This window comes from Eufriesea mexicana, unplaced genomic scaffold, assembly GCF_001483705.2.
Source record: "Eufriesea mexicana isolate 0111107269 unplaced genomic scaffold, ASM148370v2 scaffold395, whole genome shotgun sequence".
In the NCBI taxonomy this organism is placed as follows: domain Eukaryota; kingdom Metazoa; phylum Arthropoda; class Insecta; order Hymenoptera; family Apidae; genus Eufriesea; species Eufriesea mexicana.
Window position 1 is genome coordinate 868,067 of NW_016908583.1, and position 16,288 is coordinate 884,354.

General features: G+C 39.8%; 2 protein-coding genes across 4 annotated transcripts; one reads left to right on the forward strand and one right to left on the reverse strand.

The window, feature by feature from the left end:
- Nucleotides 1–1,693: 1,693 nt before the first annotated feature.
- Nucleotides 1,694–12,127, reverse strand: LOC108545346 (uncharacterized). 3 transcript variants are annotated; one of them, XM_017896903.1, is made up of 4 exons: nt 12,084–12,127; nt 8,142–8,341; nt 7,418–7,651; nt 1,694–6,229 (listed from the first exon to the last, which is right to left on the reverse strand). In XM_017896903.1, the coding sequence occupies exons 2-4, from the start codon at nt 8,155–8,157 to the stop codon at nt 2,241–2,243; spliced, it is 4,239 nt and encodes a 1,412-aa protein (XP_017752392.1). In that variant the 5' UTR covers nt 8,158–8,341; nt 12,084–12,127; the 3' UTR covers nt 1,694–2,240. The 3 variants fall into 3 exon arrangements, with proteins under 3 accessions (XP_017752392.1, XP_017752394.1, XP_017752393.1); XM_017896905.1 differs by lacking the exon at nt 12,084–12,127 and adding an exon at nt 11,478–11,737 and having other exon boundaries at nt 8,297–8,341; XM_017896904.1 differs by lacking the exon at nt 12,084–12,127 and adding an exon at nt 11,478–11,737.
- A 573-nt stretch (nt 12,128–12,700) lies between these two features.
- Nucleotides 12,701–16,133, forward strand: mol (dual oxidase maturation factor 1 mol). Its single transcript, XM_017896937.1, has 9 exons — nt 12,701–12,865; nt 13,558–14,065; nt 14,175–14,428; nt 14,516–14,573; nt 14,659–14,793; nt 15,068–15,287; nt 15,389–15,600; nt 15,679–15,874; nt 15,953–16,133. The coding sequence occupies exons 3-9, from the start codon at nt 14,264–14,266 to the stop codon at nt 16,131–16,133; spliced, it is 1,167 nt and encodes a 388-aa protein (XP_017752426.1). The 5' UTR covers nt 12,701–12,865; nt 13,558–14,065; nt 14,175–14,263.
- The last annotated feature ends 155 nt before the right edge of the window (nt 16,134–16,288 follow it).

Consider the following 16,288-nt stretch of genomic DNA (forward strand, 5'->3'; position numbering starts at 1 on the left):
GGGCGCTATTTTTGTATTGATAGAGGACGAATTGTTTCTTCGTCAATCGAAAAAACATTCCCTGTTTATCAAAATCTTTTCATAGGAAATCAATCGAAAAAAAAATTCTTTTTTTAAAATGTTTTCTTTTGAATAATTACTTTGTTTTCTTTTAATAATTACTTTGTTTTCTTTTAATAATTACTAATCTTTAATGTTTTATGATTTTTTCTTTACTTTTCACAATTTTTGTAAAAAAGGAAAGGAAAAATCATAAGAAGATATTAAAATGTTAATCTTGTTAACTATCTTCTTAATTACTATTAGCTTTGGTGTAATTTTTTATTTTTATCATTCTTGAACAGTTTTTTTTTAAGCTTTTCTTAAAATATTTCAAAATTCTATGTTTAAAATTTGACGTATCTTGTACTAGTTTCAAATTTGTTGTCAGCCCTTTTTAACGTTTTTTCTTTAAATCTTTATAATAGGTTTTAATATCCTATTTCGCCGTGCAGTCAATTTTTGCAATTTGCAATAGAAAGATATATTGTATTGCATTAACACAGTGAATTTCAATTGTTTATCTAAAAGTACTTTGTTCTTCGAGATTCCTTAATTTATTAACGCAGTAGTTGTTGCGACTTCATTTCTCATTTCCGCCAAGAATCCAAGTATTAAATACAGAATGTAAAATGCAAATTAAAGGTTATAAAGCCTTCATTTTTTCACCAAAGTTTTAAGTTCGAAATCTTTTATAACTTTCAAGTGTAAACTGGCCCCTTTTGAATGAATTGTAACTCGTTTTTTAAGATAATGTTGCAATTAGATTCGTTAGTTTCAAACAGCTTCGGGTTGTGTGTGTTGTCGCCTGTTTAGTGGGGAGACGTTGTCCAAGTATCTGAAATTGAATTTTCACAAAATTGAAATACAGGAATACAACGTTTACGGATACTACATTACTTTGAAATATAAAAGGAAACCTATTTCTTATAAAGAACTTTTAAGTATATTATTAAGGAAGTATTCTAAACGGATAGGTAAGAAAAAATTTGATAGAAAAAAGTGATAAAATCTAAGAAAAAGAATTAGGTTAGAAATTTTACAAAATTTCGATGCAAGAATCTTTAGCGAAATAAAGGCGCTTTGCACATTAGTCTATGAATCTTGTACCAATCAATTATTTTAACTAAAATAGTAACTCAGTGATACTGACTTGGCAGTTATTAATACTTAGGAAGCAAATAGAAGGAACAAAAATTCTTCAAAGGAAGTAAAACTGGACGTGAATACTCAGACAACGTTCCCCTCTGCATTCTACTGCGCCTAGATGTATGGACTAATATATGCTACTCTTCAAACTTCGTGCACAGTCCGGCTGGTGCAAGCTACACGCTACTGCGCGTCAAAAAAGGATCAACAAAGAAGGGCTGTGACTCACTGCTTTATTCGGGCTTTGGCACGACCTTCTAGCGACTCTGAACGTCCGTCCGCAAAACGTGTTCGCGCGTAGAGCGCGACTCGAGGCTTATTAAAAGAAGAAGAACAAAAAAGAGAAGAAAAGAAAAAAATAAAGAAATATGAAACAAACAAGAGTGAAAAGCGCACGTGGGGCATTTCTTCGGCGTGAAACAAGAGAGAAACTTTCTCCACGAGAGAATTCGCCCCTTTTTGTGCCGAACACGCGAGCAATAATCAGTTTAGCATTCAGTCTTGTCTCCTCGACGAACAATTATTGACGCTGGTTGATCCTCTCTGTCAAAATTAACGCAAATACGCAGCTTCGAGCTTCATTCGCGTATTATCGTGTAATTTTTGTTATTTTTGTCGTTTTTACGAAGATTTACTATTTTTTCTTTTTTTTTTTTTCAGTTCACTTAACCTTCTTTCGATAGCTCCAAAGCTTCACTATCTTTTCTGTGTCACAATAACGCTGTTAAGTTGATTTCGATTAAATGAATGTTACCACATTGTCCATCACTTATTCTCTCTTTCACCGTCATTTTTATATTCTTTTTTATTGGATCGAACTGCGTAACTGTCCATGTCAATAAAACATTTCGATTAGAACACGACATTAGAGACCTCCCGCGGAACTGGAAGGTAATTACAATTATCGACCGTGAATCGTTAGGGTACAACAGTTTCTCCAGCTGAACCAGGAGATAACAGATCTCACAGAAAATTCAACATGGCGGTTTATATTTCTCGAATACGCGCCATGCTAAACGAACGAAGAGTACGATGATTCAATCAGTTAATAATTACTGATTATCGGTTCTTGTAGCTTCTTCGAATAAATCGTCAAACACTTTGTCAACATCCGTGGTGTTCACGTTTAGTAAAGGCACTTGTTGAGATGTCGGTATTGAAAGACGTAATTTTTCATCGGACAAACCAGGCATAGTACGACTACGAGACAGTCCGACCATTTCTTTAGATGCAAATCTAGGAGATCTTCTATGTTTCACAGACTCCTTCGTTTCAATAATGTCAGTCGGGTGATTAAAATATTGTCTAATCTTGTCCTCCATTTTCTTTACACTGTCTGCCATGGAGGAGGCTTCAAATTGTTTTGACCTCAGTTTCTGAGAAGATGGAGACCTTGGCTTGGGTGGTTTTGTGTGAGAATTATGAGGAAACGAGGTCGTTGATGCTGGAACGTTCATTCTCGGAGCTCGAGGATAACGATTAGATAGAGCCAGTTGATGCCAGGACTCTGATTTTGATAGTACTATGGATCTAGAGGGTTTAGTCGCACAAGATACCAAATATTCGTCACTGGAGTCGATTGGAGCCACCCCGTTTGGAACTGGGGAACGTTCCTTCTGAATCGGTTTTGTTGGAGAGTTAGGTACCTGTTCGTAAGCTTCTTTTAAAGCACCCACTCTGTTTCCGGACACTGAACCTGGTGAATGGGCTCGAGATGTATCTTTTTTCTTTTGAGGAACAGGTGCTAGGTATTTGGCAAATCGACTTGATCCTTGAGAACTTGAAGGTCGATCAAAGTTTGCAGGTTGACTGAAATGTTGTTGCTGATGAACGGTGCTTACAGATTGATTAAACTTCTGTTGCTGATGGGGAATGTTCTGAGCTACGTTTACAGATTGGCTGTAGCTCTGTTGCTGTTGACTTGACGGAATATTTGTTGATGGATTGAAATTTTGTTGCTGTCGACTTTGAATTAAATTAGGAGATTGACTTAAGTATCTAGATTGGCCCTGACTAACAGTCAGGTGTTGTCCGAAATTAGAAGATTGAGAGTGATGAGGTTGATCATTTAGAGAGGTGATTTCATTTTGCAGACGACGAACCAAGCTTTGTTGCAATAAATTATGCCGACGAATTTCATCTTCTGAAGTAAGAGTTTCGTTAGTCGGTGGTCTAGATCTGGACCAGGAGCTCTGTGATGGCGATGGAGACGAGGAGGTTCTGGAATCTACTGCTACTTCTTCAGAGCGAGGTTCAGGACTGTCTACTGATGATGCAACTGTTCCAATGGCACACGTGTATCTTGTAACCACTCCAATTTCCGGGCTAATATCCTGGTTTTGGATATTCTGATCATCTGGAAAATTAGAATCTTCTATAGACCATTTCTCTGTCTTTTGATGACTTGTTTGTTGTTCTGGAGTATTTAAGATTTCATCGGAGTGATTATAATTAGGCGAAATAGGAGAAACGAGAGAGGGAGAATAGTCTTTTTTATCTGTTTCTTCATTCTGATAACTTTTCACAGGATTTTCAGCTTGTTTTTCATGACTCTGCAATCCTTGGATTTGCACAATTTCCTTAAAATCTTGTTCACCAGTAACCTGATGTGTACCGGATATTACTACAGGACTATTGAAGTCAGAATCACTGGACACTGTATGATAATTTTGATTGTGATCCAGGATAAATCTCTGACGATCTTCTGATACCTGATCAGAATCAGACTGCTCATAATATAGGGGAATCCATTGCTTTTCAGTTTCTATGTCATTTACTGATATTATTGGCCTATTCAATTCGCTGGAGGTTTGTACAGCGGCGTTAGTACAAATCAAGTTTTGACCTTTTGAGATTCTAGGTGTCACTTTGAACGATCTGCCTTCATCCTGATGTTCTTCGTTGATTCCTGTTTGAATAGCCACGGATGAACAACCCCTCAAAGTAGCATCCGTAAAGCTATTTTCACTATATCTATGTTCTTTTCCACTTTTTGCGACATCAATTTTCTCCTTGGAATTTCGACGTTCAGCTGAAAGATATTGATGGGTCTGAACTCGCTTATCTGGGACTACCTTGAAAGAGATCTTACCGTCCACTACTCCAGAAACTTTTTCCCGTTGACGCTGTTCTTCCAGTTTCTTCGATTCCATGGAAGAAGTTTTGGTAACGAATGGGGCGAACTGTTTGCAAAATGACCGATAGTCCAATTTACCATTTTCTGTGACCGTATCGTTCGCTCTGTTCTCGTTCCATTCGTGCTCGATCCATGGGGGTCGAGGAAAACTAGGTTTCTCTACATTAATTCTAGAGGATTTCGAAGAGGGTTGCATGCCCTCTCGGTCAAACATCATTCTAGCTTTTTCCTTCAACGTATTTGTCGGTACTGGTGTGTTTTTTGGCCATTGATATGATGGAGGAATTTTGGACGGTGATCCTGGTGAAGATTTTTCTATTTTGCGGAAAGGTGATGAAGGGGCGTGTCTAAAACCCATGGATGTGTCCATTTTCGTTACGTGAGGATTGTATATTGGATTGGAATTAGAATAAACTTGCGTTTGAGGTGGACATGGAAACATTTTATTGGCACGAGACTTCAGAGACGGTTTATTTTCCCTTTCTTCGGACTCAGACGGTTTATCAAAGGTAGTCTTGATATTAGAGAACCTACTATTCCAATTTTCATTAGTCAATGATGACATATCCATGGTTTGCCCAAAAGTCTTGAAAGGTACTATCGGTGCAACTGTGGGTGCTTCGTTATTTTTATTTATCAGAGCTAGAAATTTTCTGTCGTTTTCCGTTTTTGGTTGGAACGTAGGCACGGTAACGTTGGTAGAATTAAATGCTTTGTCCCCAACGTTGATTGGTTTTCTCAAAGAAACGCAACCTGTAGTTTCGTGACCTAGACTCTCAGCTTGAAGCTTCAAGTAACTAGGAATATCAATAGTATTTGCACGTTTTATTTTCGATTTTTTCGCACTGAACTTGTTATTGTTCCCGTACTTGCCACCACCGGAAGCTGTTAGTTCAGCACGTTGTCTAAGTACAGCTGCTAATTTACTCACACGACTTCTTTCTTCACTATCTTCGATAATATTCTCGTTATTTTCTTTGTCTTGATAACTGTTAGCTCGATACTGAGGTTGAAACATATTCAATTCTCCAGCAGTTTTGGTATCGGCAACATCCACCTGTTGGATCCCACGAAACGCACAATTGTCTCTAATCTCCTTATTCTTATCCTCCAACAATTGACGTTGATTAATCGCATCTTTTGTGCACTTATCACGAATCTCCTCTGGTTTCCTGTCTACAACCACATTAATTCCATTTCCAGACGCACACTGTTCTTTTTGCTCTTTTATAATAGCAGTGATTCCCTCTAAAGGTAAGGCATTCCTTTCCTCCTCTAACCACTTCCTAGCTTTAGCCAATTCTTCCGCGGAAACACCTATAGTATGTCTGGTTCCTCTTCGTCTCCTGCTCAAGGACGTCGATGGTAGCACCGGTATTTTCTCAGTTGCTTCTTCAGGCACCTGTAGCCTTGACAATAAACTCGATACCAATCTTAATAATTGCAATTTACTCGTAGGATCAGAAGCGGCACCGTGTTTAGCTAAAGCAGTTACATCGATTTTTTCTAAAGTCTCTCGAAGACGAGACAGAGCTGTTTGAATATCGGACAACAGTAAATCTTCCAGAAACTTGAGGTCCTTTTTTATCTCCGGCTCTTTGCAGTTACCCAATGCTTGTTCCATGGAGCTGCGTATCCGGAAGTCCTCCTCGGAGTCGACGCCAGAGTCTTCGGGCAGCGCTGGCGGCTCGTTGTTGCGGCGACCCCCTAAGGAGAGCTCAAGCGCCGCGCGAAGACGCTCTACCAGTAGCGGCAATGAATTCCACTCACCGACTGGCACGTTTTCGTTCCGTCCATCGATGGTACCTGTCGTTGTAGACGTTGTGGCCTCTATTCTCGTTGCGTTCTCTTCTCGTTTAGCAACGCCTTTGTCGTCGTTGTCATCGGTACTCGTCCTCGAACCCGCTGAAAAAGAAACGACACGAGACGAGGATTGAACCCAAGACGACCTAAGGAACGGCTATGAGACGATACATAAGGAAGCACGATACACGAAGGAAGTCTATTTTTCTCGTTTGTCGATTCGTCTTTCTTTTTTCTCTGTCTTTTTCTTTGTCTCTGTTTTCTTTCTTTTTTCTCTACTGACTACAGAGTCGAGTTAAAAGTCGTGGAGTGGAATAGTTGATGTGGTTGGCTCGAGACGCAAGAGAAGAAGAGCGTGGAACGCCTGAAACGCGTTTTCGCGAGGAGGAGCCGCTCAGCTTGACCGGCAGTCGCGCTTGCTTTATTTAAAAGCCACGGGATTCTCCGCGGGGATTTATTTTCGGTCGCTCGTTCAACGCCTCGCGGCTGCCCACCGGAGGAGAGCCTAACGAATCGTGAACGACGTCTCGAGACGAGAGATCGGTGCCGACTTCTGCGGCTAATTCGAACCGATTTTCGATATTTCACCATTTGTTTTTTCAACCTTTTTAACGTTTCTCTGGTTCAGTCGATACGCAGACGATCGAATCTCACAGATGTAAAGAGTTAGGTTTTTGCTTACGGGTCTTATAGGTCTCGTGGTTAACTTCTTTTGTAAGGAACCAGATGGATCAACCTCTTCGTTATTGCACTAACTGTAGGTTTTATCGATAACGTCGATGGGATCGAATCAAGTATCTTCTTAAATTGATAACTAACGAACTGAAATTATCTTCGCTTCACTAAAAGAATATCTTCGAAATGAATATTCGATAGCGTTTAAATGACGTCAGAATTTGTCAAGTCGATTTAAAAATCTTTTTTGGATTTTAATAATCCTCGTAAAATATCAGTTATCCTTATTCTTCGAAATACGTACCTAAAATATGTATTTAATAACGTTAAAGCGAAATCAACGGTTTCGTCAAGTTCATTTAGATATTTATCTAGATTATAATAGTCTTGGTGGAGTTAGATATGGATAGAAAATAACAGTATGATTTGTTAAGTCGAAGTTAGGTCGTAGTTTAGTTCCAAATAACGGGGAACTAAATCGGAGAGGATCTAACAATCCTCCAAATCGCTTCGCGTTTCAGTTCACACGCTATTAACATCACGGAATGTTGAGCTAGATTCGTTCGACTCGAAACAGGTGATCCATCTATCCTCGAATTACCGTGCGTCACGAACCTGCTTGTGAGGCCTCTTTCTTCTCCGTTTCAATCGATTTGCTCTCGTTCTTCACCGTTGTCTCCTTTTCCTTTTCCTCTTCGAACAATTTTTCCTTGGTCTCTTCTGGAAATTCTTTCACGGTTTCCTTTGGGATATCCTCAAACGTATCTAAATAATCCACGGAGCTAGATCTTCTGCTTTCTCCCTCGATGATGTTTTGGATATCATGGTTCTCCACTATTGCTTGAACATCTAAAAAAATTCCATGGATATTAAGGCGATACACGCAAGACGAATGAAAATTAAGCGTTTTAATTAATTCTAACACTAAAGAATGTTACCCAGCTTATGTCTGACAAAACGAAAGCGTCCCAATGATAGATGCCAATAATTAATCGAGTTGTCTCTGGCTCGCGGTTTCGATCATCCGTACGCTTTTAATGGAGGTATATATATTATACCGATCGATTGATTTTTTTTTAGTGAAAAATGTCGAATATTTCTTTTTCTTATGCCACACGCATGTAACATAGCAGACAGCACACCAATGGTTACATTGCAGAAAGATGTACGCATTTTATTTTCCTTCTTTGTTTCTCTTTAACATCTTTCTCTTTTTAGTACACACATGCAAAGAGCGTTCTTTAGATAGCGTAAAGAGAACGAGATTTCGTAGAGAGAAAAAAAGAAATGCGATTTCGTTAATGATGTTACGATTTAGAAAGACAGTGTTTGTTCGTACGCAGATCGTTCAGCATCCACGATCATCGTACATTTTTCCCTCAGTTCCCGTCGACCAATCTCGCCCGTTCAATATCTATCATACGATACTCGAATAATCCTAGGCCAGAGATATTCAAAGAACATCGTGACGCCAGCTCGTAAAGAAGACCTCACCTTCCGCCTCCGACATTTTGATCCTCTGGAGTTTCGACTGGCCGCCTGGAACCGAAAGCAAACATCATTCTTTAGCAAACTGTCGATATTGTAAGGTATTATAAGCGTGTAAAAATAAATGGAAGAAATAACAAACGAATGTAAACTGGCAGCGAGACTCCGTACTTTTTCTATCCCATCTTTCCGGTCTATTGAGAATCAAACATTCGAATTATAGAATTATACAAAGAAACTCAAATTATAAAAATTTGTCTTTTATTTCAGTTTTTATTTCTCATTGTTTTAGGATCTTTCAAACTTCAGAATCTTTGATGGATTTTGGTACTTTCAGTTTCTATACACTAATGACTACAAATTATTATAATTCGCGTTCAACGGATGCTCCGACGACTTTCATTTCGTCTTCAGAATTATGTTTCAAATCTCTTCGATTTTTGTCTAAACACCGTTTCTAATTTCGTCGTTACGTTTTTAACATTACCGACGTTAAGAAAAGAACACGCCACACTTCCTCTCTCGATCTCTATTGAGTCGCGATACTAACCTATTTTTATCCGAGCGAATTTTCTAATTTCGACATTACCTCTTTCCCGTTCAATCTTTTCCACGTTAAAAGACCAAGAGCACCACGCTTTTCGCCCCTTAGCTCGTATTTAACCGCGACATTGAGCCACTTCCATCCGACGAGCGTGTCCGTTCACGCGGGAAACCGGTGCGTTTTCAAGCAGCGACGTTTCCGCGAAACAGTCGCCATGCGATCGCGTCCGAGTCCAGAACGTTAAATGACCGACTCTAGGTCTAGCCTGGTGCATTTCTCGATGGTAGAGAAGCGTTGGCGGCTGTTTCGGACACGGCAGGCCTCGCGCGAAAATAACTTTGACCCGTTTTCGCACATACGGAAATTAGGAAGTCTACGCTGCGAATCTATGCGCGCTACGCGGGCCGCGCTCTCGATACGATATATCGATACTCTGAACGGCGGGTCGTAAATTATTTTGACCGTCTCGATTGTTTCTGGGACGATCTGTCTTGTTTGCTGACGCTCGGAATAGTTTGGTAATGAATGAACTATGTTTAGATGATAATTTAGCGTCGATTGGTATCGGAAATGACAATGCGCGTCTGTAGACGCAGATTCAATTAGATTTAACCAAACCAAATTGTATTTCAACGCGCAGGCGCAGTTTTCGGAGCGATAATTTCGATCTTTTTGTTGCTAATCGATTGACAGGCTGGCTCTTGATGTTTGTGTGAAAACTTGCTTCGCCAATTTATCTTCAGACTATCAAGATTTATCTTCAGACTAAATCAGTATGAAAATGAGAAAGACATTTTCATACATGCCACGTATTTGCAGGTAACGATAAAAGTTTAGAGATACTTCGATATATGATGCTATTATACGACTCAAGAGAATTGATTACAGATATTTCATTTTTGCAGGTATCTAAAATGTACAACTGCTTTTGACAAGATACGATTTGATGTACCTATTTATTTTCGTAATACTTCAAGTATTATCATTCATACACGGCATATTCAACTGCACAGTTTAAGTTGATAGTTCTACTGCTCACGAATAGGTAATAGTGCCTAAGTAGGCAGTTGAAGTTTGATGTAACTTTTGAGGATACTCCGGTTAGATATTCAAGAAAAATAAATATTGCAGGTATAAATAAATTGGGACGCACGAGGTGTTAAAAATAGAATGATCAGATGATGGAAATTTATGGCGATGAATTATTTTCACGAATAAAACTCGGTTTTTTCTTCGACGTACACATGTACATCAGAAAATATACAGAAGCTATAAAAATAACAAATATTTAATCGAGGTAGCCATTAATTATAGCTCAAATGTATTCGAATTTCTGTCATCTATTAAGTAGCTTGGTCTGACTTTAGTATAAGCAGAGAACAACGTAGAAAGCAAGATGTAGCAGAAGAGACGTGAAGACAAAAATACGATTTCTGGACTTATTATTATATACCAGACAGTATCTCTTAAAATTACGCAAAATTATAAATTATAAATAGAAGAAATTATAAATAGAAGAAAATATGAACAGATATAGATATAACGAAATAGAAACTTACAAGTGCAAATCAATGTAACAAATATAAGTTGAGATAAAAATGATAACAACGAGGAAGTAGGTATATTAAACCTCACGAAATATATATGTACACTAGAATATTCATGAATAAACTTTTCGTTTATCTTTGTATCAGCGTTGATTGCGAATCTTTTGGAACTGGCTCTAAACAAATATCTTCAACGTTGCATCGCAGACCATAATAAATATTTCCGCGTTCATTGCGCAACCCTGTTGCTTATTCATTTCTCTCATGCGAGATCAACGCAAAAAATAGAAATCCAACATTACACTAATCGCTCAAAGACATTTTGGCCTAGAATAGCAACAAAGGGTTAGTGAAAGACCAGAAAACGTTTACAAGACGTGGTTACAAAGGCTATTTGAAGAATGAATAAACTTTTGCGTTTTGTGCATTTCTGTAACAAATTCCTATTTATCAACAGTATCAACAGATTAAATATAGATGAAAGCTATGAAGGGAACATAAAAAGGGAAAATTAAAGTTTTGGACAAGTTTCAGAAATTCCAAATTTCCTGTTTCGACGTTTTAAGAAATATCCATTAAGTATAATGAATTGTTGGATGATACCCAAATACAAAAAGCTAATTTTGCAAATACTAAGAAGATTCCAAATTCCAATTATCACTGGCTATAAGAGTATATGGGAAGGAATATAAAGAACACTAGAATATTAAATAAACTGCAAAAGAATACATACTATAGAATTTACTAAATACCTATTTCACAACTTTCATTATTTTCTCCTAAAAGTACCTATATTTGCAAGCGAGGAGAAGCAGCTAAGTCAAAGAAAAATCCGCATACGTCCTTCTACTTGTTGCGTCCAGCTTTCAACATTCCAGCACGTACATACATTCATACATTGCTAACACTAGAAGCTCAGAAAAAGTCGTGTCAACGACTCCACCAAGACGTTACTCAGCAAGAATCCTTTAACGCAGAAAATGAACATCATCTTCTCATGCAAAGACGTCGCGGGATCGAGGGTGAGAAAGCGGGCGAAAGTTCCGGTCAGTTTGCTTTGCACGCGGGACGACCATGATAGGCAAGAGCGTCTTACCACGAGGCCGTGCTTTATAAATAGTTCGAAGTTTCACCGTAGTAGACGGCTCTTGATACCCTCACGAAGAAGCACCTTCCTTAGCCTTCGTTGAGATTTTAGCTATCTTTTTCCCTGCCGATATACACTTATGTCTTACGACCTTCTGCTCCCACCGTGTGATACAAGCGATCAAATTCGAGGCGATCGGCCGTACGGTCCGTTTGCCGTGGACGCTTGCCAAACGAGCAGACTGTTGCTCGAAAGCTGGCCGATTTTGGCGACGTACGCGCGAACGATGAATCGAGGAGTCACCGGGGTGTACATCTAACGCGCGTCAATTATCGCGCATGCACAAGGGAATCGATAGCAATGTAATGACGAATCTCATTTGGCGGACCTTCTTCCGCGTTAAAACTTTTGCTCTATTTTCAGCCGCAAATTCTCTGTCGAAATCGATCGACGTCTTCTTCCTCTTCTTCTTCTTACGATCTCTTTTACGATGCGACTATTCTTAATACCTCTTTCTCAAATGCGCAACGGGAGGAAAGCTTGGCGATTTCAAGTGTATCGATGGAAATAAAAAAGCGTTTGATTTAGCAAAAAGGTAAAAGATATATGGTTTACCTTGAAGGGTCAGAGGAGCAGTGTCGGTGTATTGAGGGCCTACGCGCACGGGAGACTGCACGAGCAACAGCCTCTCTGCCACCAGGCTTTTCGTTCCGGTGGTTATCGTCGTCGTCGGCGGCGGTGGTGGTGGTGGTGCTATAGGTGGTGGTGGTGGTGGTGGTGGTGGTGGCACTGGCGACGGTGGATGATGCTAGCAGCGCTGCCGTTAAAAGCTTACCGTCACCCGGCTCGAATTAGACCTCCTGAAATAGCAGCCGAGTTATTGCCGGTACTATGGACCAGCCTGGACGCATACCTCGCTATCGTGCACGTCGTGACGGGACTGCGGTGTACGAGGCTGCTTCCGGTACCGGACACGGATACGCGTTCCACCTCTTGGCACCGTCCGCGGCTCTGCAACCGTCGTGCGTGATGCTTACCTCGTGCCGGCACCGTGTGGACACCTGGCCGCGGCCGTATGAATGAAAAACGGTAGCTCGTATCCGGGATTTTACGTTCCAGTAACTCCGTTGACCAGCATTCGTGGGTTGCTTTTATTGTGAAGCGGAGGATGTGAGTCAGGTGAGAGTTCGGTAGTAGAGTTTATCGGTACCGACGAGTTTCTGCGGATCGATTAGGAATATTAACTGGTCATAAACTTCGTTCGACATGCCATGTTGTGTTGTCTTCACAGGTGCAATACTCGAGGACATGGAAATGAATATGAAATAAAACGTATAAATTAATAAGGAGAAATTCGAGACGAAGGTTAGCAGATTTTAACGAGTATGATGAATTAGGTAAGCTGTACTGACCTCTCAGAAATAACGAGCATGTAGTCTTAGAATGTTTCCTTTAATAGCTAAATCTGGTAACGTCTTCGTGTATATACCGCCTCTTAGCTTTAATTGCTTCTAAAATCTAGTTACATATTTATAGCATAACGTCGTTTATCTTATTCACTTTTTTATAATTGTAACGTAATTAGCGTGCCTTGAATTAATTGAACCGTGAATGTTACTTACTTAACTGATGCGCAGGATGAGGTCGAATTCATGTTGCTTTCCTTTTGCTGTTATAGCTTGGCTGGATCATCGCAGTCTCAATCCAGTAACACCATTACCATCCTCCGCTACTTCTGAAACTCAATTACGTGTTTGATACTTTTCCTTCGGATAAAACGATCTTCGAATTCGCTGTATCGAATTATTGGCCTAACTTTTTGCTAGAAAAATCGTATATGTAAATATTTTACATGCGATTTTCTTATTAAGACAGTCATAAGCATACTAAACAGAATACGCATAAAATACAAGAATTGTCGAGAGATTTATTGCCACTAATAAACTGAGCGATGAACATGAGATTTACTCTTAAAGGGTGCATAATCTACCAATTAACTTACCTTAAATTAGTAAACGAAAAAATCATGGAACTTAATTATAAATCCACATTAGCCGACACAGCTCGTTTTATCTGATACTTATTTCAGGTATATGTGATGGAACACCCAAAAATGCCCAGGAACGAATTGGCCTCATCGTCTGTGCAGGCGTTGAAGTCGCCCGCATGCCATCGGGCATGCCGCGCGATCCACGCTCACGTGTCACGTCTCATGTCGTCATCCGGGATCATCGATCGCCGATCCGCCGAAATAAAACGCGCCAGACACGCAGCTCGCGCGGGGCCACGTTTTCCTGGCTCAGCTGATCGGAAACACCTTTTGTCCCTCTTCACCCTCTGTACTTGGACGGATAGCTGGTTCCTTCGAGAGTTAGCCCCACTTGTCCCTCTTTCTCTTTCATGTCCCCCTCTTAAGACTCGCGTCCCCTCTACTCCATGCCTGGAGATCACTTTCGAAGACCCGTTAACCTACTGGGGGCCTTAGTGTTGGTGCTGCCTTCGAGCCTTCGATGTTGGCGGCGCAGGTGTCTAATCCGTGCACCTAGGTTTCACAATAATTGTCCTTGGACGCTGGTAGCCAAGCGTGACGATCTGAGGTACATCTCGTAAAATTTTGATTGCAATTTTGTCGATCCTGTGGCTTAGATAAAACTTCGATTCAATTTGGATCGCTTTCTGTTACGTTTGTGGCTGATGTTTGTCCAGGGAGAGACACTGATGCCAAGTGGTTTACAAGGAGAACCGGAACTGGCCGGTTCTCTCAGGGCCGAGTAGTCGAAGACTGCATCGAGAGAATGAAAGGATGGTTCGATGCGTTCCGTATCGACGGAGGACCAACGTTGTATAGTTATAGTAATCGCACACCTGTCACAGGAGATGTTCCTTTAGTGATCGTATTCGTAATTTTCGGCACCATCTTCACCGCGTTCCTAGTCATATTTCCTGGGATACGAAAGGAGGTCAGTATTTTCTTGTATTTCGTTCTGCTGTTGAGATTTTTTGAATGTCGGTCATCAATGTAGTTACTAATTTATCGTGATCTCTAGCGTTTCAGCACGTTTCTCACGGTGACCTTGAGCCTTTTTGTTGGAGCATCGATTCAAGGTTTATTTGGTTCACTTTGCTAGCAATTAACCGACTTTTCCCTGTCGAACTGTTTCTAGTATGACTTCCTTTTTCACGCTTGCAGTTGCTCAGTATGGGTCGTCCTGGCACACAAGTTCCGCAACCATCGTTAGTACATACAGTGCATTTTCAAGGCAGAAAACCGCCGCTGAAATTGGTGGATACATCGGTCTGATGCATATAAACATCACGTACAGACGTGAGTTGTTATAATAAATTCCTTGCTAGTTTGTAGTCACCCACTGTTCGTCCAAAACGAATTGATTGCTCAAGGTCACCTTCGTGTCTATAAAAGGTATTCCAAATATTCTGTCCCACTTATTCTAAAATGGATTCAAGTAGAAGCATAAAACAAAATAAATGAAGTGCAGGAATAGAGTAATAGCATGAAAAAGTGATTTGAAGCAAAAGTAGCTTATTTTTTAATTAAACTGGTACTTCCCTTGATTATTTTAATTGATCCCCATATGAAGTGCTACCAAGCAGTGAAAACTTAATGGACGACGTGGAGTATAATGAAAGATTCTGGTGGAGAAGTACACGAGAGATGACGAGCGCTTTTAAGCAAGCTCTCAACCAGGGTGCACCGTTTCCTATTGTTTCTCTAGCTGAGTACTTTAGTCTTCACCAAGAGGGCTTCTCCTGGGGAAGCAAGTATCGACAAGCTGGTTACTATGCGTCACTTACACTCTGGTATGTTTCAAGAATACCATCGACATTGAGTCACTCTTAATTCATTCGCTGCCCTGACATATCTTTCTTTTTATTTACGCTGACTAACTATCTTCTTTTAGGACGTCATTTGCCTCCTGGGCCATGATGAATTTATTATTAATAGTAGTGCCACGTTATGGGGCTTATGGTATGATTTGCACTGGGTTTTGTATGTTACTGACGAATTTAATTTACTGGGGACTTTTACCTTGTGAACCTCTGATAGCACACATAGACGGTTCTATTCTTGCTTTCAATTTAGGATGGAATTACTGGCTGGTTTTGTTATCTGGTTAGAGTCCTTATTTTAAATATATTATAGAGTTTGTTGGAAAAGGATATTGGTTTTCCAGGAAATGAATTCTTCTAGGTATCGGATGCCTGTTTGCCGGGATTGTAATAACGGCAATAGACATGATTTTTCCTCATCAATTTTCCACCATATTAGAAGTTGATTATGATACACCATACGACAGGCATGTTATCATAGAAGAGAGTTTCGACACAAGGAACATCAGGCGGAGGTTACCTAAAATCGAGGATTCATTTGGTGATCGCATAATAAGGTTTCGCTCTAGTTTGATCAATTATATTTTATGTTAAATTAAGCAAGACGTTTCAATATCTATTAAATATTGTTTCAGTCAACTGTCGTCGAAACTGCAAAATAGACTCGACATCAAGGAAGATACACAGGGTGTGATAAATCGAGGCTACACGTTGCATGAGTCTTCGGAATTTCATCATGAGTCCAATGAAGATTCGATGAAGCATAATTGGTCTTATCCATTTCCATCATCTTCACGTGGAACTATCAACGGTTGACTCACTTATAATTATTATTTATAACCATTATTCTATGATTAGTAAATTCATTGATATTTCAGAAGTTTTAGTTTACTTAAAACTGTAAGTTTCGCCCTAGAACTCCTATGGAGATAAAAGGGAATAAATAGTGATTTATAAAAAAATATTTGTTT

Bases quoted from the DNA above. Each gene is read 5' to 3' on its own strand.
- LOC108545346 (XM_017896903.1), bottom strand. The intron at 6,230-7,417 runs GTTCGTGACGCA...TTTCTTTTTCAG, and splicing joins GAAAGAGGCCTCACAAGCAG to CGGGTTCGAGGACGAGTACC.
- mol (XM_017896937.1), top strand. From the start codon at position 14,264: ATGAAAGGATGGTTCGATGCGTTCCGTATCGACGGAGGACCAACGTTG. The intron at 14,429-14,515 runs GTCAGTATTTTC...CGTGATCTCTAG, and splicing joins TTCCTGGGATACGAAAGGAG to CGTTTCAGCACGTTTCTCAC. The intron at 15,288-15,388 runs GTATGTTTCAAG...ATCTTCTTTTAG, and splicing joins TATGCGTCACTTACACTCTG to GACGTCATTTGCCTCCTGGG.